At 38.2% G+C, this 27,712-nt stretch overlaps 1 protein-coding gene across 3 annotated transcripts; it reads left to right on the forward strand.

Annotated features, from left to right (window-relative positions):
- MARF1 (meiosis regulator and mRNA stability factor 1) lies at nucleotides 1-27,604 on the forward strand. 3 transcript variants are annotated; one of them, XM_080383985.1, is made up of 27 exons: nucleotides 1-1,367; nucleotides 2,694-2,901; nucleotides 4,537-5,202; nucleotides 6,226-6,400; nucleotides 7,785-8,011; nucleotides 8,889-9,006; nucleotides 9,722-9,894; nucleotides 10,671-11,105; nucleotides 11,629-11,798; nucleotides 11,896-12,057; nucleotides 12,752-12,941; nucleotides 13,662-13,840; nucleotides 14,744-14,824; nucleotides 15,173-15,409; nucleotides 16,196-16,315; nucleotides 16,673-16,848; nucleotides 17,099-17,319; nucleotides 18,029-18,171; nucleotides 19,511-19,644; nucleotides 20,092-20,294; nucleotides 20,785-21,012; nucleotides 21,790-22,020; nucleotides 22,128-22,340; nucleotides 23,104-23,164; nucleotides 23,256-23,396; nucleotides 24,435-24,605; nucleotides 25,140-27,604. In XM_080383985.1, exons 2-27 carry the CDS (start codon nucleotides 2,755-2,757, stop codon nucleotides 25,370-25,372), a joined length of 5,235 nt encoding a protein of 1,744 aa, XP_080240111.1. In that variant the 5' UTR covers nucleotides 1-1,367; nucleotides 2,694-2,754; the 3' UTR covers nucleotides 25,373-27,604. The 3 variants fall into 3 exon arrangements, with proteins under 3 accessions (XP_080240111.1, XP_080240110.1, XP_080240112.1); XM_080383984.1 differs by having other exon boundaries at nucleotides 4-1,367; nucleotides 4,534-5,202; XM_080383986.1 differs by having other exon boundaries at nucleotides 5-1,367; nucleotides 4,534-4,683.
- Nucleotides 27,605-27,712: the final 108 nt, after the last annotated feature.

Raw genomic sequence — 27,712 nt, forward strand, 5'->3', positions numbered from 1 at the left:
TGACTTTGGCCCAGACTTCTGAGGGAACTGTTAAATTGTGAGACAGAGCTGTATCTGTAGAGAGACAAGAAAAGTAAAATTACAAATAGAGGTAGGGTTGTTGAGACAAGGACCGTTAGCAGCACAAGGATTCAAGAGGAAAAATATCAATGTGGAAAGTTATAAAATCCTGAAGTGAATAAAAGCTGGCTATCTTCAGTGTGTTGCCAGTGTCACCTACATCAACAGACCCAGTGAATGACAAGTTATTAAAACTGAGGTAGCAGTGGAGGCCCACGCTTTACTTGATGCTTGTTTGTTCAGCAGACTTAGGTATTTAATCAGGGGGTGTGGACCCTACTAAAGCCTAATCCAGTGGCTTGTTAGAAGCTTATTCTTTTTTGTTAGCCAGTAATTACTTGATATTTTTAAGATATGTATTGAAGAATTTCTTTATACATAGCTAATGATGCCCAAAGCGACCTAGAGAAGGACAGTACAGAATGGTCAGGCACTTCTGTTCAAATAAACAGATATCTGAAGAGTACTTACATTTAACTCCTGTCCTTGGGCTTAGGACTATATACTGCTTTCAAGGGAACAGGCTCTTTTAAATGCTTAAAATGGTTAAACCTGCCCACCCTTGGCAACCTACCAAGATTTTGTGTTTGTGTGTGTGTGAAAAAAAATTCTAAGTGAAAACTTAAATTCTGTGCAAGGCACCAAAGATTATTACCTATAAGAGTCCAGTTCAACACCGTAGCAATCTCATCACCTGCTCAGGCCCCGGGGAGACCAGTCCCCCTCTGCAGGGCCTCTCGCAGCCCAGCCCAGGCCGGCGCCTACGGCTCTGCTGGGCCCTGCAGGCCCCGGCCCCGCTCAGGCGGCCGCACCGAGCCACCCCCAGCGCTGCAAGGCGGCGGGGGATCCCAGTGTGAAGGGGCACAGGGGCGCTCCTCAGCGCTCCCGCCGCCCAGGGCCCCGGGTGTCCCTGGCCGGGGCCTCCCTCATCTCCTGAGATGCCGCCCTCATCCCCTCAGGGCGGGCCCGAGCATCCTCCGACTGGGCGCGGGCACCTCCACAGATCCCCTACCCCAGGTCGGGGTGTCGCCTAGCCCCGCCCCGGCCCGCACGCCAACGACCGCCGGGATCTCCGGGCCCCGGGCCGGTTTAAAAACCCCCGCGCCCGGCCCGGCCCTGCCCGCTGGGGAGGAGGAGGAGGGAGTGGAGCGGAACGTTACGACAGTCTCCTTTGCGGCAGCCGGCTGGTTTCCGGTGCTCGGCGTTGCTTGACGGCAGAAGGAGCAGAGAGGGAGGAGGGAGGACAACAAAGGGGTGTGAGGGGCCGTGGCGGCATGTGAGGGGCGGCGGCGTTGGTGGCGGCTCAGGTGAGGCGCGGCGGGCGCGGGTAGGGCAGAGCCGAGGCGGGCCCGCCGCCCGCCCCTCGCCTGGGGCTACCTCCGCCGCCCTGCGGCAGTTAGGGAGGCCCTGCGGCCGGGAGGGGCCGGGGCCAGGGCCCGCTCCCCTCGCGGGGGCAGCCCGTCCCCCGGGCGGAGCCGTACGGCGGCCTCGGCCCGGCGCCGCCCCGCGGGCGGGAGCGGCCGCTCGCCTGGCAGCGGCCTGGGGCACGCTGGGGCTGCCCGCCGGGGGTGGGGGCGGGGGCGGCTAGGGCCTCGCCGGCTCCCTCCGGGCTGCGGGCCGGTCCTCGCCGGAGGCACCCGCGGAGCTGCGAGCCGCAGGGGGCAGAGCGCGGGCGTGTGCAGTTAATGTAACTTCTGGGTTTTTTCACTTGCCGTTCCAATTCCCAAACGAATTGGTGCTACCAGACGTTTTTCAAAGTAACGTACTCAGGAGTTGTGGAACTCGATTGACTTAATATGGTATACACCGTCGTTTTGGGGTACTTAGGGTTCATGTGGTTAAACGTTTCTTCTTTAAAAGGAAATCAGGCTTTTGTGGTTAAAAACAATGCTGGGGCAAACGTATGGAATGTATTCCACGGTTAATGTGTTTAAATGCAAAAAACCCCTGGGGGAGTGTAGTCTAATCCATGCAGTCGAAGCCTTCATTACTAGTTGTAGTTTTTCTGGTACAACGTGGCTGGCCCTGAAAGAAGTTGTTTTGCTTCTTTGTGGTTCTGTAAAGCTAAATTGATGTGGTGTGCTGTGGGGCTGCTTGAAAATTAGTAGAAGTATTTGTAGAAAATTTTAATAATTTAAAGCTTTGTTTAAGTATTAAGTGCTGTGTGCTTAATACAGGTGTATATATAGTTTTGTTAGCCAATGGAAAAACAATGAATATGCAGTTTAATTCTTTCACCTGTGCTCAGTTGCACCTATTTTGTGTTTGCTGATGAGCTGTTCTTAAAAACCGGCCTCCTGGCTTCTCTTTCTAGGAGAATGCACTCTTAAGTTTCAGGGAATTATTTCATGTTAGTAGTGATGTGTTTCTGGAACTCTGTGGATGCCATGGGTTTTCCTCAGATTACTTAACCTGTGCTGCAGGTCACAAGGAACATTCCTGTACTAAATAGGGATAGTCAAGGCCATGTCCCATATGCATAATTAAATTTAACATAAATAATGCAGGTTCAGTCATCTAGCAGTAGTGGAATTGATAAGACCACTGTGGTTTTTCTCTTGTCTCAAAAGTTATTTAAAACATGCTTCTTTTTTTGTTGTTTGTTTTGTTCTTTTTCTTTCTTTTCTCTTTAGCAGGTGGGAAGAATGAAAGGAAGGGGGGATGAAAGAATGTTGAACCTTTTTGTTTGGCTGTATGATGGATGGAAACAGGACGGAGAACCTCTGCAATAGATCACTTGGATGGCTTCAGCGACAAGAGAATGATGCTAAACCATGGCTCTGGAAACTTTCTAATTGCTTTTCTGCTGCTGAAAAATCTTTGCCTTGCAGTGCAAAAAGGGTAATTCATTGCTTTACTAAAAGCACGGTTGATACCCCGCTACAGAGTGCTAGAACTGACTGCGGTGTTATTGCTGATGAAGGGGAGAGAGCGGGGAGGGGGGAAAGAGGAGACAGTAGGTACATGGTAAGTACAAAATCTACCTGGGAATTTAAGGTCTTTCATTGTGTTCACAGCTCTCTTGTCAGTGTTGGTGAAAGCAGGCAAGCTGCTTTGCTTGACAGGTTTTACTCTCTACATCTTTGTTTGGAATGATACAACTGGCCCCTTTAAAAAGGGTGTAAGGCAGCTTCTTGAAAGCTCTATGAAGTTATGGATGAACAGTAGAGTAGGGAAGTAGTTGTCATGCTTCCAGATTTTATCAGTTTAGTTTGGAAGCAAATTTAGAACTCCATGAGTTATTATTACATAGTAGTTGCAGCAATTATGGATACCATTTTTCATGAATGTCTAATTTTTCCTGTTTTTCCTTTAAATGTTCATGTTCTGTAACTGTATATGATTCTATATATTTAAAGTGCTAAGGAATAGAAGGAGTAGTACAACACAATGATTGACTTGAGCAAGTAAGCTCCAGCTGTGAATAACACTCATTCATGTGTGTTCAATCTGACTTTCAGTAAAAGACATGGGGGAAAACAGATAACAATGTATCCTGTTGTGTTGCTGTTCTCATGTGTGTGGGGTTAGGAAGGGAGCTGCCATAATTAACATAAACCATTTCCAGACAGATTTTTGGCAGAGTGTGTCTGCAGTTCATATGATGTGGCATTGGGTAGAGAGGAATGGTTTTGAACTTGGGTAATAGGTTATTCATTACCATGTAGAAGGAAATTTATTAAATTCTATTTGAAAAGTAAAATTTGTTTGCTCCAGAGCTGTAGGCCAGTACTTTCAGTGAATTGTGTGAAGGTTAGGTCTACTGACCTTGACTGTTCTGGTATTTCTTATAGCCTTGCTTAGTTTTCAGTGCTGACATTTAAAAAACCCCCTGTATTTCTGTCTATGTCTGTATGTGTCTGTCTTGAATTGGAGAATGAAAAGCATTTATACAGTGGTGCAAACTTGGACTTCTCTGTCCTCTGTTAGTCTACCTGCTTAATATAATTTCTAATTTTTTAGAATCTTAGTCTTTTAATGCTTACTTCTATAACTTTGAATAAACACTTTAGAATTATTATTATTATTAAACTTTAAGATGTTTACTTATGTACCTCCAAACTGTGGGGTTTTTTTACTTTCCATTGCATCCATTTATGTTTGCTCTTACAAGAAATAAATCTTTTTTTGGTTTGCAATTGTGGAGTATCTCTCAGCCTTAGCCTAACAGCTCTGCTTTTCAAATTCCATTTTACAGACCTGTTGCTACTTGGTTTATAGCTTTTTGGTTTTGTCCAATCCAAAATTGGATTTACAAAATCCAATGATGTCAATATATCTCAGGCTGGCATACAACTGGCATGTTTCTTTTAATATTTTATATGCTCAGACAGTGAGGTAACAGTAATCATAAAGATAACGCTTTTCAAAATTTCTGTTCTTGTCAAAATTGTAACAGTCTAAAAATATGGTTGTTTATACTATTGTTCGTGTATTTATGTATATGAATGTAACTGAGATTTCACTTTCCAGAAGGATTACATGGAGAACAAGAAAGCTGCTGTAGAATTGAAGGATGCTTCGTCTCCTTGTAATGCTGGCTCTAAACTGTTGCCGGCAGTACCGCTTCCTGATGTTCGTCCTCTTCAGCAACAGCAAATACAGCTTTCACCTGGCCCGAAAGTAAGCTGCTGTGCTCATGGCTCTGACTCTTCCTGTACTCCACAAATGCATTGTGGTGGTGGTGGTGGTAACTTGATTCACCCTGGCACAATATTAGACTCAAAAAGCACTGGGACAATTACTTGTCAAGTAGGGTCAGGATTTGCTTATCAGTCTGCATCTTCACTGAAGAACCCTCCAGCTAGAAGCAATTTGGCAGGCATTGCAAGTGAGTTCCCTGGCATGTGCGTAGAAAACAGTGTATCTTCCTGTCAACATCTGCCCTGTTGTGGAAAACTCCATTTCCAGTCCTGTCATGGTAACGTGCACAAACTGCATCAGTTTCCAGCCCTTCAGAGCTGCACATCTTCTGGCTATTTCCCTTGTTCTGAATTCACGAGTGGGGCTACAGGCCACTTGGATGAGCATATTGCACAGTCGGAGCTAACATCACGTGTGTGTGCCAACCCTTTGCACCTAAACATGACACCTTCAGTCTGTTTAAAGGGCTCTCACTACTGCAATGACTGCTTGAGCAAGGTTTGTACACATCACATTTCTCTTTTATTAGGCATGGTATATGGTTAATGTTGAAATAAAGCTACTAGAGCAAAACGCCAGCTTCTGTGGGTTGCAGCTTGCATCTTCCTAGTCGCTGATGCGCAGTCCAAATTATATGCTTTTTGAAGATAATCTCTTTTCTGAGGTAACATTCAGTTCTATAGGAAAACAAAAGAGACTGTTGCAATGTTTGGCTTACAGGGGATCTGTAATGTACCTAAGCAGAATTCTGACTGGATTTGAAAGACAGTTACCTTTTTTGACAGCTCCAATTAGTGTTCCATAGTGACTGTGAGGAGAGGCTAACAACAGTTAACATGTACCCTTGGGAAGCTGATCAATAAAGATCCGTTTGGAAGCCAGGTGAAATGTCTGATGCTATAAGGATATTCTAGTTTTGGTTTGATAGATCTTAGTTCAGTCTTCCCAAATTTGTAATTTATACCTCAATACTAATTTGGTACACTTCAGAACTGATAAAAACTGCTTGAGTTTTAACAGGAATTTCAAGTGAAATAACGTACTCGGCTTTGCAAGATGTTGTTACTTAAACTTTAAAATCTGAGTTTCCAGTAGAAAAGTGAGGTGTCTTAATTTCAATAAACGATGAATTCAGTATGTTTGGAATTATGACTACTGTTTTTGCAGGGAGGGAGGCGATTCAACCTTGTACTCTTTAATGGTGCTGATTTCACATTACATGGTGGGTTTTTTGTGGTGGTTTGTTTTTTTTTTTTAGAATACATATTGTACTTCTAAAGATAGCACATCTTGATGTGCAGTTTAATAGAATCTTTCCTTGCATTTGGACATCTAGAGCTAAGTTTGCCAGGAAAGACTTTAGGATAGAAGCCTCCTTCATCCAGGGCTACTGTTGTTAATCAACTTTGTAGAGTACATCTAACTTGCAATTTTGGCAGAAGACAAAATTTCTACCATGTAATAGTAAGTGTTTAAATTGTATACTAAATGAATATGTATTTTGAAAAATTATCCCAACAGCCAACCAGAAACAGCCTAGTTGATGCTGCTAAAGTCTGGCCGAATATTCCTCCTCCAAGTGCACAGACCACACCTGTTCCTATCCCAATATGTAATGGCTGTGGAACCAAAGGAACAGGAAATGAGCAGAGTTTGCTGCTGGCAAGCAGCCTTGGCAAATCACCGCAGAAATATGGTAAACACTTGTTTGAAACTTGCACTTAATGGATGTCCTGCTTAAATACTGTTGTACATCAAGAGTTTTTCTTAAATTGCACGGTTCTCTGGAAATGTCTGTACAGTAACAGAAGGCTAAACAGTAAAAAAGATACCTTGTTTCTGTTTTGCAGAGTCAAACTTAGTCGTTTTGACTATCTAGTTAACTCTACTGTACTGTTTTCATAGAGTTTTGATTTTTTACTATTATGATTTTCAGCATTTTAAGAGCTAGGAAAAGAAACACTAAGGACTTGGAAGCTATTTTGTTCTGGTGGTGTATAAAGAAATTTTCTTCAGCCATACTTTGAAAATTTTCTTAGTCTGTAGTGTCTATTGTGACTTCATATGCACTAAAGGTAGAACATAGTTACAATATAGCTTTTCCTCAGTGTTCTTGAGGGAAATATTGTGTGAAATAATTGGTCTTAGTACAGCGTTAGTAGTGCTTCAGTTACAAAATCAGAGCTCATATGGAAGTTACAGACTTAAAATTGTGGAAGAATAAGAAACTGGATAGTTTTACTGTAGTTTTAAGACTGTGCCCATGTTTACCTTTTTGAGGTGCAACACCTCAGTGAAGTGTCCTTAAAAATTCAATTCCAGTGAGTCTTGTAGAGGGAAAACTAGGCAAATGTGACATTTCTCTGCTGTACTTAATTTTATATTCTCAGTTAACATTAATTCTAAGCTAGTTTTTGACCTGTGAGGATTCTGTGTCATTCCTCACATCTCTCTACCAGTTGTTTTGTGGGGATGGAATGGGCATATAATGTGAATTCAAAATGATATAGATACTCAGAGTGCTGAAGCACCAGAAACTTTATTTGCACTTCTTAGCCTGTAACAGCAAATACTCAGCCTCACTCTCCTAACTGTAGGATACTTCTCTGTTTGTTCCATACAGTGTTAATTTTCTATAATCCCTGACACTGTACTGATAATCTTACCCAATTTTGTTTAGATTCTTTATCTAACGCACACTAAATTTGAACAACTTTCATGTTTCACTTCCATTACTGATACAGCACCTGCTAAGTTTAGTGTGACAAACTGCAGGCAATTTTCATGACATATGACACTTCAGCCTTTGGTAACATTTTAAATACATTACTGGGTTGTTTGAGAGTTTAAAAGTAAAGCTGAAGTTGTCTTGCATCTTTATCCTAACTTGACAGTGACTACATTTTTGTTTAAGGGTGATGTTTTTAGATGCTGTAAGAAAATAAAATTGAACTTGTGTTCCTGGGCATGCTGTTCTGTAAAACATAAAGCTTCCCATGTGCAAAGCTTATAGTATGCTAAGTTTTTAATATTTTTGGTATTTGGAGATTAAAATGAGCTGTGTTGTTAAACCTGTACAGGGTCTCCGGAAGTTGCAATAACGGGCCAAGTTCTGGAGAATTTGCCCCCCATTGGAGTCTTCTGGGATATTGAAAACTGTTCAGTTCCCACTGGCCGTTCAGCTATAGCAGTTGTACAGAGGATTCGTGAAAAGTTTTTTAAAGGTCACAGAGAGGCAGAATTCATCTGTGTGTGTGACATTAGCAAAGAAAATAAAGAAGTTATTCAGGAGCTAAACAACTGCCAGGTATCAAAACAGCATCTACTTGGTGTTCTTGCTTGAGAATTTGTGTACTGTGAGTGTGTGAATAGTGAGTCCTACTTACTAAAGCTTTGCTAGCTTCTATGTGTTACAATACATGAGCTTGTAATTGGTTTATGGGTGGAGTCTTCAATGCTGAACTTGCCTGATGTGGTGTTTTTGAGACTACAGTCTGTAGATTACTCTTTCAGTGTTCACAGAGGATTTTGATTTCATCCAGTAATAAGTGGTGGTGATGATGTTTCTAGTGTAACACTACAAATCTGACTAAATAATTAACCTAAAAGGACTGTGATCTGTGAACTTCACTAAAAAAAGTAATAGAAGTTATACTTTGCTGATTGGTAAGGACAGTTGTAAGTTAGTGGTATTGATTGGGGCACTTTTGATGCTACCTATTTTTCTGTCAATACCTTCTGTTTCTTGGTTGTTGTTTTTTTTTAACTTTTTGTGCAGGTTTCTATATCAGAAATTCCCTTCTTGCCCCCTAAATTGCAGATATGGTAACAGGTTGACAGTTTATCTGCTTATATGAGGTAGAATGAATTGATAGTGAGTACTTGCTGTTTGTCACTCCTCTATTTCAAATGAGGGTTTATGGAATGTTTTTTAGGTATGTAAATTGTGATCAACACAAAACAGCAGCAGTCATCCCTAAGACGTTGCTGACCTACTAAGATTGAAGTTCATGGCTCATTAGAACAGTTTCAGATCCATGAATGTTGTATTTCATGCATGTGTGCATTAATTTATCTAAATAGAGTGCATGTGAAAGCTTGTATTGTGTTAATTAAAAAACACTTTAAGCAAGGATAGTTCACATTCAAGCTTTTCTGTAGAGTGTATCTATGTACTTCCACAGGTGACTGTTGCACACATCAATGCTACAGCAAAGAATGCTGCTGATGACAAACTCAGGCAAAGTCTTAGGAGATTTGCTGATACACACACTGCACCTGCCACTGTGGTTCTTGTGTCAAGTAAGTGTTTGTGGTACTCTTCTATAGCGCAGAATTTGGTTCCTCTCTCCAATAGTACTTTTGCACATGATAATATTTTGCTTTCCACAAGTTGTGTTTAGAATTGGCTTTAACTGAATTGCTTGAGAATTCTTAATAATGTCGGTGGCAGCAAGGGAAAAGTAGGGACAGTAAGGTGAGAACCTGGCTTAGTTCAATCAGATTGGAATCTGATGTCTTGTTGTTGACTGTCAGTAGGCGTGCATATAAAAGCTGTCTAAAGTTAGACAGCTTCAGCAGGAAGCTAATAAAGTAAAACTCATTTAGTCTTCCTTATGGTAATCTTTCAGAATGCTTTGAGCAATATGCATTTGTTATTTTATTCTTGTAGCAGCATACTATACAGTTAGATATTCAAGCCAGTCAACTATTTAATTGCTGTCTGTTGCCTTGGGTTTCTCCCTAAAGCTATAAACAAATGTTTGTTACAGGAGTATATGGTACTAGCTGAATGCCTTGTAAATGAATTGCTAGAAGTTCCTATTAAAAAGAAGCCCTTTTCCAAGACTGAATGCTAACTGCTGATTTAAATTGTCTGTTGAGAAGTCTTGTAGCTGTTGGTGCTTTTTCATTGGAGATTTTCAATGATAAATAGAACTCTGAAGTGAGATATGGGATTTTGTTTATTCTGTCTTCTCCATGTTTTGTCTTGTTAATTCTATTTTTTTTCTTTCAGCGGATGTAAACTTTGCTTTGGAACTCAGTGACCTGAGACATCGACATGGTTTTCGAATCATTTTGGTGCATAAAAACCAAGCTTCTGAAGCACTTTTACATCATGCTCATGAGCTCATTTGTTTTGAAGAATTTATTTCAGACTTGCCACCAAGGTTACCACTAAAAATGCCGGTAAGATTTTTAATTCTTAATGCAACAGACATTGCCCCCCCTGCTCCCCATCAGCCAGTTTAGGGGGAGAGCATGCTAAATATTATCTGTGTGGTTTTTTTGTGCTGAGACATGTCTGCTGCATATTTGACAGTTTCAGTTACTGTCACGTGAAGGTATGCTTTCTGCTTTAAGACTGAGAGAATGAAATAGAAGTAATTAAAGTAGCAAGGTCGTGTTCTTATCACTAAATACTTTAGCAGATAATGTGATCTTATGTGTCTGTTTCACTGGCAGAAAGTTAGGGTAAGAAATTAGTTGAGTATTAAGACAGCTCTGTGATGCTTTCTTAACAGTTTTGAGTCATGCTCTACTGTTTTTTTGGGGGTTTTTGTCTTCCTGGTGGTTCCCTCTGGACTTTCTGTGTTGTTGTTGCACTGCACTCAAGGACTTTCCTTTCTTGGAAATAACTTCCTGAACTATGTGTTCACATGCATGTGTGAATGTATAGGATTCTTGGGTTGCAAGATAAACATCTTGGTGATGTTTATCTGGAGAAGGATCAGATATTGATCTATTACTCAAATTTCAAGCTCCAATATAAAGTTTGAAGAGACTAGAGACCCTGATCATCTACTTTGGTATGAGAGGTTTCCAAACAAATTGAATGCTGCAAAAACCCCCCCTTGGGAATGGTGAGGAGAGCATGTGTCACCAGAATCAATGTAAAAACACTGATTTTTGAATGGGAAGCTATTCTGACATAGTCAAATTAAGATCTTGCTCCTTTTAAACAGGCATGCCATGCACTATTGTATGTTTATAATCTGCCAACAAACAGAGACAGCAAAAGCGTCAGTAATAGACTTAGGCGTTTGTCAGACAATTGTGGAGGGAAGGTGCTGAGCATTTCTGGAAGCAGTGCAATTCTCCGTTTCTTAAATCAAGAAAGTGCTGAACGGGCTCGGAAGAGAATGGAAAATGAAGATGTCTTTGGTAACAGGATTGTAGTGTCTTTTACTCCCAAAAACAAAGAACTTAATGAAACAAAAAGCTCCAGCTTTGTGGGAACTGAAAAGGTGAAGTCTCCCAAAAAAATTAACAAGAGCACAAAGCTGTGCCTCCTCAACAAAGACTCAAGTGATCAGTCTTCTGGTACCAAGGGCTCTGCTGGGAGAGGATTACAGATTCATGGATCTATCGTCAAACCCACAAATGTTAAAAGTTTACAGGTACTGTTGTTCTACCTAGTTTAGTATTCTTGCTTTTCCTCATGTTCTGATATTGCTTCTGTTACAGCTTTATCTTAAACTTGTCAGTCTTATTTAATGACTAACTATAACTTATAGTAACATTCCCAAATGAGAGTTATGTTCTGCTTGGAAAGCAGACAAGAAATTTGAGGGCTTTTTTCCCACTCCCTGACACCTTTTTCTCATCTGGAAATACTGCTGGTACTTAGTCTCAAATCCTAGGCCAGTTTTGACTTTTGTGTTGGTGTTGAGTATAACCTCTAGAGTGATCCACTTTGCCTAGTTATAAAGAAAACTAGGGTAGATATAGAGTATAGCAAAAGTATTTCAACTAGTTGACGTTCTACTATTTTCTGACACAAAATCAAATATTCCTGGTTTTGAAGTGCCAACGAAAATGTTAAAGAAAAAATTGTCGGTTATCTAAGTTTCTGACACAAGGAGAACCTCTGAAAAGGAATGTCTGGTGTTTTAATGATGACCTTTGGCCTGTTTAATATAGGAGCTGTGCCGCCTTGAATCGAAGACTGTGGGTAAAAATCTTGAAAACCAGCAGGAACACTTAAGAGAGCAAATTCCTTCTCCTCAGAGTAACTCTAATGCAGCAATTCCTGTGTCTCTGGCAACCAAAAAAATTGGAATGGGAGAATCATCCTGTAAAAGCGGTCAGAAGTATGTTTAAAAACAAACATTAATGTTAGCTACGGTTTTTTAATGTGAATTCTGCAACATAATGTGTTTTCTTTTTCTTACATATATTTGTAAATAGAAAAGACACCTCTGCTTCCAGGAGCATTACCAATTCCCCTGTAGATAAAAAAGACAAAGATGAAACTGTATTTCAGGTCAGCTATCCCTCTGCTTTCAGTAAGTTGACAGCCTCAAGACAACTCAGTCCTTTACTCATGTCTCAGAGTTGCTGGTCATCTCGGTAAGTGTCTGTGTCTTACTTGGGAGGTGAAGTGAGATTTCACCAGTATATACATTGATTATTGACAGATGCATAGAGTTGTGCATGCTAAGCACTTTGATACGCTGATTTATGTGGGGGCAAAAGGAAACCATGATGGTGCTGTGTAACAGCTAACAGGGTGCATGTAAATAGAAGATAGCGAACTTGTCTTCAGAAACTTGTTGTGTAGCAGTTGTTCCCTGCCAACTTTGTCTTTAAAGCTTCTGAAAAATCTGCAGAAGTAGTATTGCAGACATCTTGCTTCTCTTCAGTGCCTTTGATATCCTCAGTAGAAATTCATCCAGGCCCAGTCAGTTCTTGTACATTTAAATATTTGGCTTTTGCCAATTATTGAAATCAGGTGAATGAGTTTGACTTGTTTAATGTGTTAGTAAGAGAGCAGGAAACTTGGTGCCAAATATATTATTAAATTGAGTTACTTTGAAACATGATATGAATGATTTCCTTTTTTTTTGGAAATACTTGTCTCATTACAATGTTTTGCTTGTTGTGAAACTTGTTTTGCCTGCACACATACATATTAGGAAAATACTTTCAAAGTGCACTGTTTGTGCACGTGACCTGTGTCAATTTTCTGATTAATTTTGAGATGTCTATATATCAGAATTGTACAATCGCTACTTGAGCTCATACATTTTCTTGTTTTGCCCAGGAGTATGTCTCCAAACCTCTCAAACAGATCATCTCCACTCACGTTTAATGTAGTAAATCATACCAGTGGTATAGACTGCCCTGATCCTTTTGCAAATGGTGCAGACATTCATATCAGCAATATAGATTACAGATTGTCCAGAAAAGAGTTGCAGCAAAATTTACAAGAAGTTTTCTCAAGACATGGCAAGGTAAAGGCTAAAATACCTTTATTAGATCTGTTTTTTCAGAACTTCTGGTTTATTATTTATGGACACATATGTGGTCTAGATTTGAGTGATTAGGAATGGAAAGCTTATCCAAACATGACTTAAACTTTGTTAAAAGGAGGTGGTGTTGCCTTTAAAAAGGCCAGATCATTACTTGTAATAGGTTCGTTTGTATGTGGTCTTCATAGATCGGGTATTCTGAAGTTCTGTATATAACATTCTTAGTAAGCGGCTCATTAGTCATGCAGAGAAGAGACTCAGGCTTTAGCTGCATAACCTTTTTAAGCTGTAAAGCTGAATTCTTAATGTCAGCTTAAAAATCACAGTGAAAACCGAGTTTCTGTTTTGAATCCTAAGTGATCAAAACCAGATACGGAGAGTGTGAATCGGTGAAAAGCAACTATGCAAGAAGTCATTTCTGCAGTGGCTCTGTTTGCCTGATGTGTAGATTACATTCTTCTGGCATAGTCTTCTACATGGGAAGATGATGATTCTTGTGTCAAATATTATGGTCTTGACTTGTCTACGGCTCATTGCACTTGGTTCTTGTTAGCACTGTCCTATTGGCTGTGGTCCATCTTACTTGGTTCCCTTTGGCGTTACGTTCAGCTCGTGGCCCAAGCAAGACTGTACTACTTTAGTGTTGGCTTGCCTTGGGTTAATGATTTGTGATAAATATGTAAGATCTGTTCTTTGTTTTAGGTAAAAAGTGTAGAGCTCAGTCCCCATACAGACTACCAGTTGAAGGCTACAGTTCAGATGGAAAATCTGCAAGAAGCTATCAGTGCTGTCAGCAGTCTTCACAGATACAAAATTGGCAGTAAAAGGATCCAGGTCTCATTAGCGACGGGAGCTGGTAGTAAATCACTCGCTCTACTCAGGTACAAAGTGCTGTGTCTTCTTAATTGTTCTAGCATGTGTTTAGTAGCTGAGAGGTGATTTTAAAATACTAAGCAAAGGAGTGATAGGGAGGTAAAGTAAATGTGTGAAATACAGCTTAGCTAGCTTTCAGTTTAGCATTTTTACACTGCTTATATTTTAAGTTTCATCTGAGTACATCTGTTGTATAGTTTCACCAGTACTCATTCATAATCCTGATATACTTGAATAACTTAGTTTGTGCAGCTGAGTTAAGATTATGCTTGGCATATTTATTTCTTCTTTCCTCCAAGAAAGTGCATCTCTTTGAATATGGGATACACATTTTAAAGGCTGTTGTGGTTACTTTGGTCTACATCTTCTATATGGAAGATGATAGAACTACAGTGCTGATGCTAGGGAGAATACAAGGATTTTCTGTTTCAATATTTTTCTTACTGAAAGAAAGCATTAGGAAGAAAGTTGTCTTCATTTAATTTTATTTTACAGAAAGCCCAAGCACTGCACAGCTATATAATGGCTCAAGCCATTGTATGAGTTACAACTTTATTACAATCTTGCATTTTAGGTTATGCCTGTTCAAAGTTCTTAATGTAATGACCGGGCTGGTAACTTCTAATGCTGCAGCTTTAATGTTGCATTTTATAGATACTTGAAATCTTACCACATACGAAAGATGTAACTCTTTCAGAGATGTTACCTGTTAAGTTGGCAGAAATGTTACTACTTGTACTGCCATGATCTGAAGCTTCAGCTTTTTGTAGTGCTAAGATGGAAGGGAATGCAATTTTTCCTGTGATATTTATAGTTCATAAACTGCATCTGTAAGTATCTCACCAGTCTGGCCTGGGGACTTAATACTAACAGATTAATTTTGTGCTAATGTTACAAAACTTCTTTTATAGCTCAGAAACTATGTCCATTCTGCAGGATGCACCTGCTTGTTGTCTGCCTATGTTCAAATTCACAGAAATCTATGAGAAAAAGTAAGTTCAGTTGTGATTTTTTTTTTATTTCCAGTACTTCGGAAAAAGAATCTGCTCATGTGATTGTTTATAGTGAATTATAGAGAGTAACAGAATGGAGTGTTACAGGTTTTTTTGTTAGATGTTGCAGCATATTATCTGTCCAGAGGCAATGACTGGGATAGTGGCCTTTCTTAGAGGGTTATACTTTTCAGTATTTTACTTGATTTTTCTAAATGGGGATGAATAGTTTAGTTAACATTTTGCATAGAGTAATTTCTAGCATATTACTGCTTCGTAAATGAAAAATGCAGGTTATTGCATTCTCTGTGTTTGTAATGTGTATTTATTTTAATATTTTCCTTTTAGATTTGGGCGTAAGTTAGTTGTATCAGACTTATATAAACTAACAGATACTGTGGCAATCCGTGACCAAGGAAGTGGGCGGCTGGTGTGCCTCTTACCCAGCAGCCAAGCCCGGCAAAGTCCATTGGGATCTTCACAGTCACATGATGGTTCATCAGCAAACTGTAGTCCTATAATATTTGAAGAGCTGGAATATCACGAGCCTGTTTGTAAGCAGCATTGCCTGAATAAAGACTTTATGTAAGCTGTGTATAAAATACTATAAAATCTCACAAAAAATTTGAACAGCACTTAACGTTTACAGGTTTATTAAAGTTGAGTTAGACAGACATGTTCATACAGCATGCTCCAGTCACTGTTTATATGTTTACAAGAGTAATTCAGGCAGAAAATAGATGACACAGTGAGTTTTCTAGGCAGTTCTCAGTCTGTTCAGGTAAGATTACTGTATTCTAGCACAGCCACCAAGATCAAATACCCCTTAACCAGAAACTGAAAGGTACACCGCCTTCCTCTGGTTATATAGGAAGGTTATACACACTAGAGATTTCTAATAGCCTGAATTTTATTATGTAATTATAGCTGGAACTGATCATTCTTCTTTGCCCTCCAGCTACGTTTACTAAGTGATTCATACTGGGTTGAAGATTTCCTGAAGCTATAGACAAAGTTTTTTGGTTTATTCAATAGCAACTAGGTTATGCTACTAGAGCAGTTATTAGATGATTGCTGTCATCTGTCTGGTATGTGCTGCTAAAACTTAACTTGAAAAATTTAATCTAATAAGGGTAAAAATCTGGCCTTACAAATGTTGCTTTTCTCTTCTGGAAACTTGCTGTAGCTGTATTAGTTTTTGTGAAGAAGAAAAGATGAAGTTGCTTGTGGCTGTATATAGTGGTATTGTCAGCTAGTAGCAGTATATTGTATGCGTAATGTTTACTATGGATGTGTATGTGAGTAAAAGCATACTATGCTTAAGCTATGTGTAGGATGAGCATACGAACTTGAAACTCTTGTTTTTTACAGTGAGCATGAGTTTGATCCAGATTCTTATAGAATTCCTTTTGTGGTTTTGTCTCTGAAGACATTTGCTCCCCAAGTTCACAGTCTTCTACAGACACATGAGGGTACTGTGCCTTTACTAAGGTAAAGTATTTTAATTTAGGATTTTAGTGTATGGGATGATAGGTTAAAGATTTAAAACTTTATTGGCGGCTCTTGTAATGCTCTGAAACTACCTGTTGTATAAAACTGCCAGTTCTTATGTAAGGTGGTATCTTTTATAGCAAATAAGTGCCTTATGAAATTATAACTCTTTGAATTCTTGTTAAGTAAAAAAATAACACGTACTTATAGAAGTCTTCATTACACAGACATTTTAAATAATGTATTATAAGCTTGTTAAAGCCTTTTGCTCAGGAAGTGTGTCAAAATAATGGTATTTTTAGGACAATTGTTATAGTGGTATTTTAGTGTATAATGGAAGCTTTTTTTCTTCCAAAGTTTTCCTGATTGTTATATGTCAGAGTTCAATGATCTTGAAATGGTGCCAGAAGGCCAGGGTGGTGTTCCTTTAGAACATCTAATTACCTGTGTTCCTGGAGTTAACATTGCCACTGCCCAAAATGGCATTAAAGTTATTAAATGGATACATAACAAACCACCACCTCCTACTACAGGTAAATATTTTTATTTAAAAATTTCTTCTCTGAACTAGTCTTTCCACTAAAAAATTAAGAGTAGCATAAATAAATTTAATATAATAATTAAACTTTTTATAAAGAGAAACTTTTAGCTTGAATGTTCATTTGTTTGTTGTTTGGGTTTTTTTCTCCGGTGCTGTAGCCTGTGTCATAAATAAAGCGCAGTGCTTACTAGGAGAGTATTAGTGAAAGGTTCAGTAATATGATTATTTTTTTTCCCTTTTAGATCCTTGGCTTCTGCGTTCTAAGAGCCCTGTAGGTAATCCACAACTTATTCAGTTCAGTAGAGAAGTGATAGATCTACTTAAAAGCCAACCGTCCTGCGTCATACCTGTCAGTAAATTCATCCCAACATACCATCATCACTTCGCAAAGCAATGCCGTGTGTCTGACTACGGGTATTCTAAATTAATGGAGCTGCTAGAAGCAGTGCCTCATGTACTGCAAGTGAGTTACATGGCACTGTTCCTTTTAACATGGGGAATTGTGTCTTCAACTATCTGAATTACTGGTTGGTATTGTGTAACAGATGCTATGCAATTACGTAGTCCACCTTGAAAGAGATGGTTAACTGAATCTTGAAATGAAATTGTGGTCTTTTTTTTTGACATGTTGTTTCTGGCTTATTTTTGTCCCCACCCTTCCAAAACAACTGGGGAAATGAACTCTTTGTTCCAGAGGCTTAGATTAAATAGTTTGAAGCTGCTTTTAGCCTGTAGCTACTGATTGGTTTTGATTGTGGTGTTTATCATAAGAGCACAGCAAATGCTGAGTGCTTTTAAGTTAGGCTGTAATGCATAGCCTGTGACTTGAAGGATTTCTGTGCAAAACAAATTGTGTGGCCTTATGTTACAAATAATTCCACTATGGTCACATACACCTTACTACTTTGAACACCAGTTGGTTGTAGAATTTTAAGATCACTAATACAAACGTGCAACAGTTTCAGTAGTACTCATGGAGGAAGCATTTCTCAATTTCTTCATGACATATGCCTTAGTACACAGTATATGACTTTATGAGGCTGCCTTTCCAAATGCTGTCTCTATTACTCTCTATTACATCCTTTATTTCTAGCCTGCCTGTAGTAGAACTGGCTCCTAAATATCTTGTAAAAATTTACTGAGAATGTGAATGATCAAATTTTTTTTTTCAGATTCTCGGTATGGGTTCCAAACGCTTGTTAACGCTAACACACAGAGCTCAAGTTAAGCGCTTCACTCAAGACTTACTGAAGCTTCTGAAATCCCAGGCCAGTAAACAGGTTATTGTGAGGGAATTCTTACAGGCTTATCACTGGTAAGTTAACTTTAATGATACAAGAATGACTGTGCAGGCCATGTCTATCAACAGCGGTTTTAAAACCTAGCGCAAGACAGTCAGCACTTTCAATCTTAATACAAAACTGTGGCAACTATATTGCCTATTTGTTGTGATGTGGAAGTTCAAACTTCTAATGAAAACAAAAATTAAAAGCTGTCTGGCAGACTTTACTGCTTCCTGTAGTACTAGGTCCATTTAACTTTATTGGAGTTTGGAATAGGTTATTGTATTTTATTGGTTCTTTTTGAAGCCATGACTGAAAGGTTGGATTTAAGCAAGCAGGTCATGGCACACTAACATGAACAATAAAGAGAAGATCAAGTGTTAGACTTTCTTCAGAGGGATACATAAAATTTGATGAAGTGAAAAAATAAATGATTGTTAATAGATACTCTTCTTTAACTGGATCTAGCAATCGGGCAAAAATAAGGAGTAATATCTGTCTTCATATTGCCAGGAAGAACATTCTATTCTAGTATGGTTAAAAAAAAAAAAAGCTGTTCAGGTTTTTTTGAGAACAAAGAGTGATGTTTTCCTTAATACAAAGATAAAGTAGTACTTAATGTTCTTTGAGGAAACCATAGCATTTTTCATGCTACATGTGCTATTGTGCTGCATGTGCCAAGAGCTCCTTTTTCGGAATGCGTGCTTCTACTTACACTATTGGCAAAAACAGATTGGTTTTTTCCACATCTTCTAAATGTACATCTCCATTGTAGTCAGCTCTGGCCATTTGTTGAATAAGAATATATGTGAAGTGTTGTTGCTTTGAGAGGTTCCTGTCAGGGGGCAGGGTGGTGGTAAAATGCCTTTTAATATGTTACGTGGTATTGTGAATCTTAATATGGTTTTCCAGGATATGGTCTCTACTTTCTCTTGAGACCTAATCTTAAGAAGAACGTATGTCCATGACTATTAAGCGAATACAGACTGAAAGTGTAACTATATGGAGCTGTATAACAAGTGATCTAAGAAAATGTAATTTAAACCTGAACTTGAAAAATATTACTTTATATTGTCACTTGCCCCAATTAGTTTGAGGCACCTGCTAGTTGACATATCCATCTCTTTATTCCAGTGTTACGTGAACCATCAGTGTATCTTATTTTTCTGGTTAAACAGGTAGATAACTTGAATTAGGAATATTTTCCCCTTTGTTTCACATACTCATTATTGCCTATATAAAATGATGTGGGTTTTTTTGTTAGGGCTTGAGACTTGTTGTTCAAACTTACAAACTCTTTAAACTTACAAATTCTTTTGCATGCACAGCATGTATTAATACTTCTATCTTAAAATGTTCTATAACTTTCAGGTGTTTTTCGAAGGACTGGGATGTCACTGAGTATGGTGTGTGTGAACTCGCTGATATTATATCAGAAATTCCAGATACGACCATCTGTCTGTCCCAGCAAGACAATGAAATGGTAATTTGTATTCCCAAACGAGGTATGTCCATGTACATGTTTTTACTGTTGCCAAAGAAATTGTTCTTTGACTATTTTAAAACTGTGCTAACTCATGTATATAAGGGTGACTTAGATTTTTCTGATAGTTGTGTTTCTATCTTCATAACTGTTATGAACTTCTAGCAAATAAAGAATGTGTCATTCTAGGAACATTTACAACGGAACAGACAGGAAAGCAGGTGGCAAAACCCATAAAAAAGTTATTACTTCTGCATGTAGTTAAACGTTCTGTGGAGTAATTATTGGGTTGTTTCCACACAGCAAAAATACAGACATCTTTGTCCAGTTAGTAAAGGTCTTCAGTGGTAGAAATAGTGACTTCATGTGATAGGTGATAAAGCTGAAAATCAATCATTGTGTTTTCTTATGTTCTGTTGCATTTTATAAGTGTTGGTTACATAGCTCTTGCTTTATTCTTTAATTTTAGAACGTACACAAGAAGAAATTGAAAGAACCAAACAATTTTCTAAAGAGGTAGTAGACTTACTGCGCCATCAACCCCATTTTCGAATGCCATTCAATAAATTTATTCCTTCTTATCACCATCACTTTGGTCGTCAGTGCAAACTTGCGTACTATGGTTTTACAAAACTGCTTGAACTCTTTGAAGCCATACCAGATGTCTTACTTGTAAGTTCTAAAATCCTAAGTTATACTAAAACATTTCTCTGAGATCTGTACAACTGTTTCAGCCAGTGGTTATATTTCTCTAACTTAAGTGTGACTTATAAATGGCACACGGTGCTAGACAGCTATTTAAGAAAGTCTGATAGACTATTTTGGTGAAAGGATCTTAAGATTTTTAGCACATTCAGGTTAAGTTTGATAACAAATTCAAGTTTTCTAAATTGTATTACACTTACAGAATTTAGTGCATCAAAATTGAGCTAGGTTTCATTAAAGTTGTGTTTAACTTGCTTTAAAAAAGGTTAATAACTAGTTGTCTACTGTATTTCAGAAATTGTGTACTTTTTCTTGCTGTATAGATACCTTGCTATGTAGCAAGGCTCAGCTATCTCAAATGACTGCCTGCAAGCACTGAATTGTAGTACAGATAATAGTACTTTTTCCATCCAGACTAGGTAAATCACTTTAACAAAGGATAACTTCTGTTTTGTAGGTGTTAGAATGTGGGGAGGAGAAAATTCTCACACTCACAGAGGTGGAACAAGTCAAAGCAGTCGCTGCCCAGTTTGTTAAGCTGCTGCGGTCTCAGAAAGACAACTGTCTAATGATGACTGATTTACTGACAGAGTACAGTAAAACGTTTGGATACACACTGCGTCTTCATGACTATGATGTTAGCTCAGTTACAGCTTTAATGCAAAAACTTTGCCATGTTGTAAAGGTAATCTTTTATCTTTGTAGTTTATCCTTCCAAGAGGTATGTAATGTGTTAAGGAATTTTGTGTCTCAAATTACAGGTCTCAGTGTTCTTAATACTGTACTCTAGAAACAGTATTTTGTTGTGGGGGCAATTCCAAAGGGATTTTAAATCTCAACTCCTGTGTTCCTATGATATTCTCCTTGTTATTCCATTCTGTTTCAACTTTCTTTGGGAAAACTCATGTTTGCTTAGTAAATAAGTAAAAAATGGTATTGTAGTACTTATATTAACAATACAGAATTTTTTCCTACCTGATTTTAACTGTGTAAAAGCAATAATTTTCTGGTAACTGTAGTTGTTATCAGTCTCCTAATGTTTTATATTCCTAACTTTTAATCTATAGTTTGAGGCTTTGACTGTCAATGTAACTATGTAGATGGTCTTATGGGCATACTTTCTTTTCCACTTACATGTACATGTAACCTAGTTCAGTTGCTCTAAATCTGTTAATTTAGCAGCTGGTATTCAGGCTGGGCCTCAGTCAGGTCCAGCTGGCTTGGAACAAAGAGTAAAGTCATGTCTACTGTGTGGACAGAAACTGCTACACAGCTTTTGTGTGTTTAAGGTAAATTTTTCCATGCAATAAGCTGCTTTGTCCTGTGTGCTTTTGGCTAGGGGAGTATCAGATGCCAGTATATAATACCAGATACAGCTGTGCTCAAACCCCAGCTACACAATTTATTTGTAAATATTAATCTCTTTGCTGTTCCTAAGTTCATTTGCAATTCATTTTTCTAGGTGGTTGACACAGAGTCTGGCAAGCAAATTCAGCTGATAAATAGAAAATCTCTGCGGACTCTGACTGCCCAGTTGCTGGTCTTGTTGATGTCCTGGGATGGAACATACTTTCTCTCTGTTGAACAGCTTAAACAACATTACGAATCAATCCATAGTACTTCACTTAATCCATGTGAATATGGATTTATGACCTTAACTGAACTCCTCAAGAGTCTCCCTTACTTGGTTGAGGTATGTAAGCTTTATCCTTTCTGGTATGTTTAATACATTGAAAAGACATTGTGAGTAGAGGATATGGAAGTATGCACCCTACTATTTTCCTTTTTTTTTTCCAATAGGTTTTTACCAATGGTACAACAGAAGAGTATGTGAAGCTTACAAATCTGTATATGTTTGCGAAGAATGTAAGGTCCTTGCTTCACACTTACCATTATCAGCAGATCTTTCTTTATGAGTTCCCAGTAGCATATAGCAAATACACAGGAGAAGTGCTGCAACCTAAAGCATACGGATGCAATAATTTAGAAGAGCTCTTGGGAGCAATTCCACAGGTGTGAAGAATTCTGTTTTGCACAATTAAACTGAGACTTCTGCATGGATTAAAAATAGCTACACAACTGCAGCTTCTGTTAATTGGTGTGAATTACTAGAATAATTACCTTCTCAAAGGAGGCTTATGCCAGTAGTGTTTTTAATAGTTTCTGAGAAATCTGGATGGTGTTAAAAGATTTGAAGAAAAGTATTTTTTTACATGTTTTGTTCAAACTTTGCTTAAGAACTTCCTGTTGAGGCCACAAACATCCTTGGCATCTTTATCAAGTGCAATAACTGATTTCTGTCATGACTGAATGAAAGACTGTACAGCACTGAAGCTTCATTTTGATCAGGATAGACTGTTTGTTTTAGGAGTGAAGAGTTGTGGGACCTTGTGAGAATTGTCACATAACTGAATCTTCCTGTGGCATCTTGTCATCTGTATGTCTTTAAGTGCTCTAGGATAACTTTGTGACTTAGTTTGTGGCTATAAGCTTTCCTTTAAATTGTTCTAGAGTGTGACAAAATGGAATTTTACAACTCGTGTTTAAACACATAGGTTTGTTAATATATAGTTAGTATACTTTCTAGCCCTGTGATTTGACTTTGGCATCAATTATTTTGAGACAAAGCTTTTACATGGGTAGTGTAGTACAAATTAGCAACATTTTTTAGTTTACTTTTAGAAATAACATCAGTGCAAGGCTAGATGAAAGGCAGTGAGCCTGGTTTTGAGCTTAGTATATGCCGATGTTTAATTTTGCTTTTTTTCCTCTTTAGGTGGTCTGGATTAAAGGACATGGCCATAAGAGAATTGTGGTACTAAAGAATGATATGAAAAGTAAGCCATTTCAATTTTGAGCTGTATCTTAGTTTGTTTTTTTTCTCCAAGAAGTGACTTGAGTAAACGAATCAAACTTGCCTTTTTGTAGCTCGTTTTAGTTCACCTAGTTTTCCCCCTGCTGATCATGTGGATGATCATGGAAATCAACTTGCTGACAATAACGGACATATTATGGAGACCCCAGGATCCACTTCATCAATGGAACTAAGTCTAGGAACACCTAGCAATGGTAATACAAAAGCAATTTATGTAAGAAATTTATCTTGGGGGAAATAAGCAGAGTAATCAGAGCAGCATGGGGGAAAGCTGTGTGAGTTACTCAATCCAAACCTCTGTAGAAATGCTTTATAGCTTGAAAGCTGTTGAACCTCTCCCAAAGTATATAGTTAGATACATGTCCTCTTCACAAGGGCATCTGTTCTCAGCTGTCAGCGTACATATATAGCTGTTAAAAGTACTGTACTCTTTCCCATGGATTTATGTGGAGACTGGAGTCTACAAGCATAAAGCTAATGAGAAAAGACTGTCAGCAGCAGCTTCTGCTAGGAATGTCTTCTGTATTTTGATAGGAATGTAGTGCTCCTTTGTAGCATTATGTTGGTTGTGTTGTTACTTATTTAACTTATTTACAAATAATAATGGCAGTCTTGTTAGTATAAATCTCCAAATCAAAGTAACTGGGGAAATGGTGACCTCATAGTTTGTGTCTTGCTGTGCTCTCCAATTTCATTTACTACCTGCAGGTTGGAGAACATGTGAAATAATTCTTGAGTTACTATTTCAGAAGTCTAGGCTTGTCACCTCATTTTGAAACTTTCAGCTTAATTTTCACCTGTAAATGTGTTAGATGGTATATAAATAGTTGATAGGATATTGGTATGTCTGTGGGGGAGTTGTCTGGTAACAGGCCCTTCTGTTAAAGACTGTTCCTGTGGGACTTGCCTTCCTCAGCTGCTCTATTACTCAAGTTTGGCAAATGCTGGATTTTAGTATAGGGGTATATTTCCTCAGGCAAGGGGTAGGCTTAATATACTGTTGCCTTGTCTGCTGTATTGTAATTAGTTAGATGTTCTTGATCCAGCAAAGTAACTTTTGAGTGAATCTGAGGTTAGTTTAGTATTAAATTTGTTTGATATTAGTATTTCAAATACAGCATAGCTTTCAAATCTTCAGAATCACACCTGAAGAGTTTACATTTACCAGTTCTGAAATATGGACACCTGCACAGCTTACAGGTACTTTGAAAGATGTTCCCTTATTTTTGTAGTTTCTAATCAAACTGAGCAAGAACTTCTTTGCCTCACAAACACATCTCCTGTTGACCTCCTTTGTGAGCCAGTTCCTTCCTGCCTGCCATCCCCACAACTGAGACCTGATCCAGTAGTTCTTGAGTCTGCAGACCTCATTCAGTTTGAAGAAGGCCCTGCACCTCTCTCTGGTAAGAGTTTGCTTGCTTGTGTTCTACTACTTACAGATAATAATTCATACAATTTGGAAAAGAAAGCATCAAACAAATGGTTGATAGTATAAAGTTCCATTTAAAGACATACGATTGTATTTAAATTGCACAATGGGATGTGTGGGAAATGTAGGTGGCATCCATCAGAAGCTCTTGAGTACTGATTGCAAGTACCCTACTGTCATTCTTTGGGGTGAATTTTATAGGGACCTTTATGCATCAATAAAGCTGTTTTGCCAGCCTGTGGCACCTTTTCACAACAGAAGTTTCGCAGTGCTTTTCTGAGCACTGAGAGATTTAACATGTGGGAACTAAATTAAACCTTCAAAATAGTACATGATGCGGACAGAGCCAGAAGCAAGCATCACATCAGCTGCAGAGGTGAACATGCTTCTAGCTTCAAAGAAGGCTAACAAGTTCTTTTTAAATATTTTATTGCCTATTACCAGAGAAATAGTATTTACTTTTCACAAATAGAGCATCAATAAATTGGAGTTGTCTTATTTATTTTAGAGATAATGATTTTAACAGAAGAAGAAAAACAAAGAATTGTTACTACAGCTCAAGAAAAATTGATCTCTGGTTCTGTGGTGCCCAACACCACAGAGAATGCTTCAGTGCCTCCCTGTCAGTCCTCTGAAACCCAACTAAACAAGGAAGCAATGGACAGCCCAGCCAAAAAGCAACACAAAAACAAGGTGAAATTGGCAGCAAACTTCTCACTTGCACCTGTAACCAAGCTTTAACTCTTTCTTTATAGTGTGAAAGGCAAACACGTATGGACTCTGCACAAAGTAAAGCTATTTGCTAGCCCTTATGTATTTTAATGAAAGGCCTACAGGAGTTAATTTGTATTTAATGTGTTCTGTGAAGATTTTGTTCCTTTTACACTGAACACAGCTGTTAGCAGAGCAGATTTTTTTCTATTATTTTGAAAAAAATTCTGGCATTCGTTAAATTATTCTTAAATTTTACAGTTTTTCATAAATGTGTTCAGTAAAAGCAAAATATCAATTCAACTAAAATGGAACAGATTTTATTTTCTTTAAGCCTCGGTGGTGTAATCATACATGTAGCATATTGTATTCTATAGGCTGTTGCTTACTGGTATTGTTTCGGACAGTATTAATAAAATGCATGATCTGTCTTTCAAAAGCCTGTTGAGAAACTTTAACTTGCTGACCTGAAATGACAACAGTGAGGAAGCTGATTGTCCTCCAGAGGAGCAATTGGTTCTCTGACCTTTCAGATGACTTGTAATTGCATTGGAAATTCTTTTGTCTAAAGATGTTTGTGGAAGATTATGTGGATTTTTTGTAAAACTTGTTTTAAATGTTTTCTGTAGCTTTCCGTTCCATTTAGGAGCTTTCTAGGACATTGATGCTTTAAGCTTCCCTTTTATATTTAGTTGCAGTCTGGCATGGCTTTGGTTAAGGAAAAGACGGTCTTGGTGTCATGAGTTCAAGATACAGACACACAGATTTTTATTGTGTCTAGAAATTAAGTTAGGAAGATTCTGATATTTCTGAAATATGCATTTAATGCATAAATTACAGATAATGGAGCAGGTCTTATGGAAATGGTTTGGCTGGAAAGTATTGATGCTATTTCCACCTGTAAGTAAAGGTCAAACTACACGTGGAAATGCCAAGGTTCTTCTGCTTAACCTTGTTTGCTATTTTTAAGCATGTTCAGTAAATGGGAAGCTTATGGTTTGATGTGCTGTCTTTTAGCTGTGTCTTGTTTTTATTCTGAAACTTACTCCTAGTGTTGGAAGCTTTTTTTCAATTTGTGGCATCCTGTGTTGGCTTTCAAAAGGGCTGGCTTTGGAGGAGAGGTTAAGTCAGTGGGTGACCTTAACTCTAGTTAGCAGAAATGTATGTCCAGTGTATGAAACTTTATACCCATCCTGGGTAACCATGGCATTTACAATGGGTTGTATTTGCCAGGCAGCAAACAAATTGCTTGTAGTATTGAAAGAACCTATACTAGAGGTTTTCCACTGGCCAACTGAGTATTTTTTTAGGTGGATTCTATTGTAATGTACAAGAGATGAAATGCAGGCTCTAATTTCTCAGCCAGTAACAGGAAATGCCACTGAACAATGGCTATAGACAGAATTTTACTAGTCAGATTTTGTTATAAAATCTTTTAAACTTAAGCAAGTATTATCAGTAGCGAATTTATAGCCATTTTGAATACAGAGAAACACTTGGAAGTTTTTCTGAGCATTATGGCACAGTATTTTGAGTCCTTAGTAAACCTTTACAGACATACTGCTATAGAAAGAAATTTAGAGTAAGCTTTCTTGGAATGCTTTTAATGAGTTAAATGCAAGAACATCTGCTTTCACCTTCAGTTTAAGGTTAACACTGATCAGTCTAGATCTTTGTTTCAGAAGAGCATGCAATGGAGAAGACCAACCTGAAATTATGTTTTCATGAAATGCAGCTACAAGTCATCTGGAGCACTAAAGAAAACCAGATTTTTTTTGCTTCAGAGGGAGATATGGTATTTGTCAAAGTGAGTGTGGTGGTTATACCATTTATGGAGGTCAGCATACTTTTTCTGGATTCATGTGTGATTCTGATTAAATTGCTGTTTGAAAGTAATAGAATAATACTTTTGAGAAGTTGTGTTCATAGTGTAACAAAATACCTAATTGAATTGCAATATATTTTTTTATCCAAAGGGTTAAATGAATGATGTGACTTACAGATTTAAGAGCATTACAACCATGAAATTCTTTAATTTAACAATTAAATGTACTACTTCAGGTTCATGTCTGTTTAAAAAAAAAAAAAAATGTCACTGAAGCCCTGAATTTATGCACTGTCTTTTTCTTGGAATGGGATGGAGAAGAGAAAATTCTTTTCTTAGCTGTCTACTTTGTTTGGACACTTTCTTTTGTGGCTCAAGCGCTGTTTCGTGTGTTGGGACCAAACAGTTGTGTCAATAAAATTTTCAAGCAAGCATAACTCTTGTCCTTGTCTGAAGACCTGAAAAAAAATCCAACCCAAACTGTCCCAGAATCCTTAACTTCCTGTGCCACATTAAGTTTAATTATTCAGGTAGAGCAGAGAGCT

The sequence above is a fragment of the Falco punctatus genome (assembly GCF_963210335.1).
Source record: "Falco punctatus genome assembly, chromosome: 4".
Classification (NCBI taxonomy): domain Eukaryota; kingdom Metazoa; phylum Chordata; class Aves; order Falconiformes; family Falconidae; genus Falco; species Falco punctatus.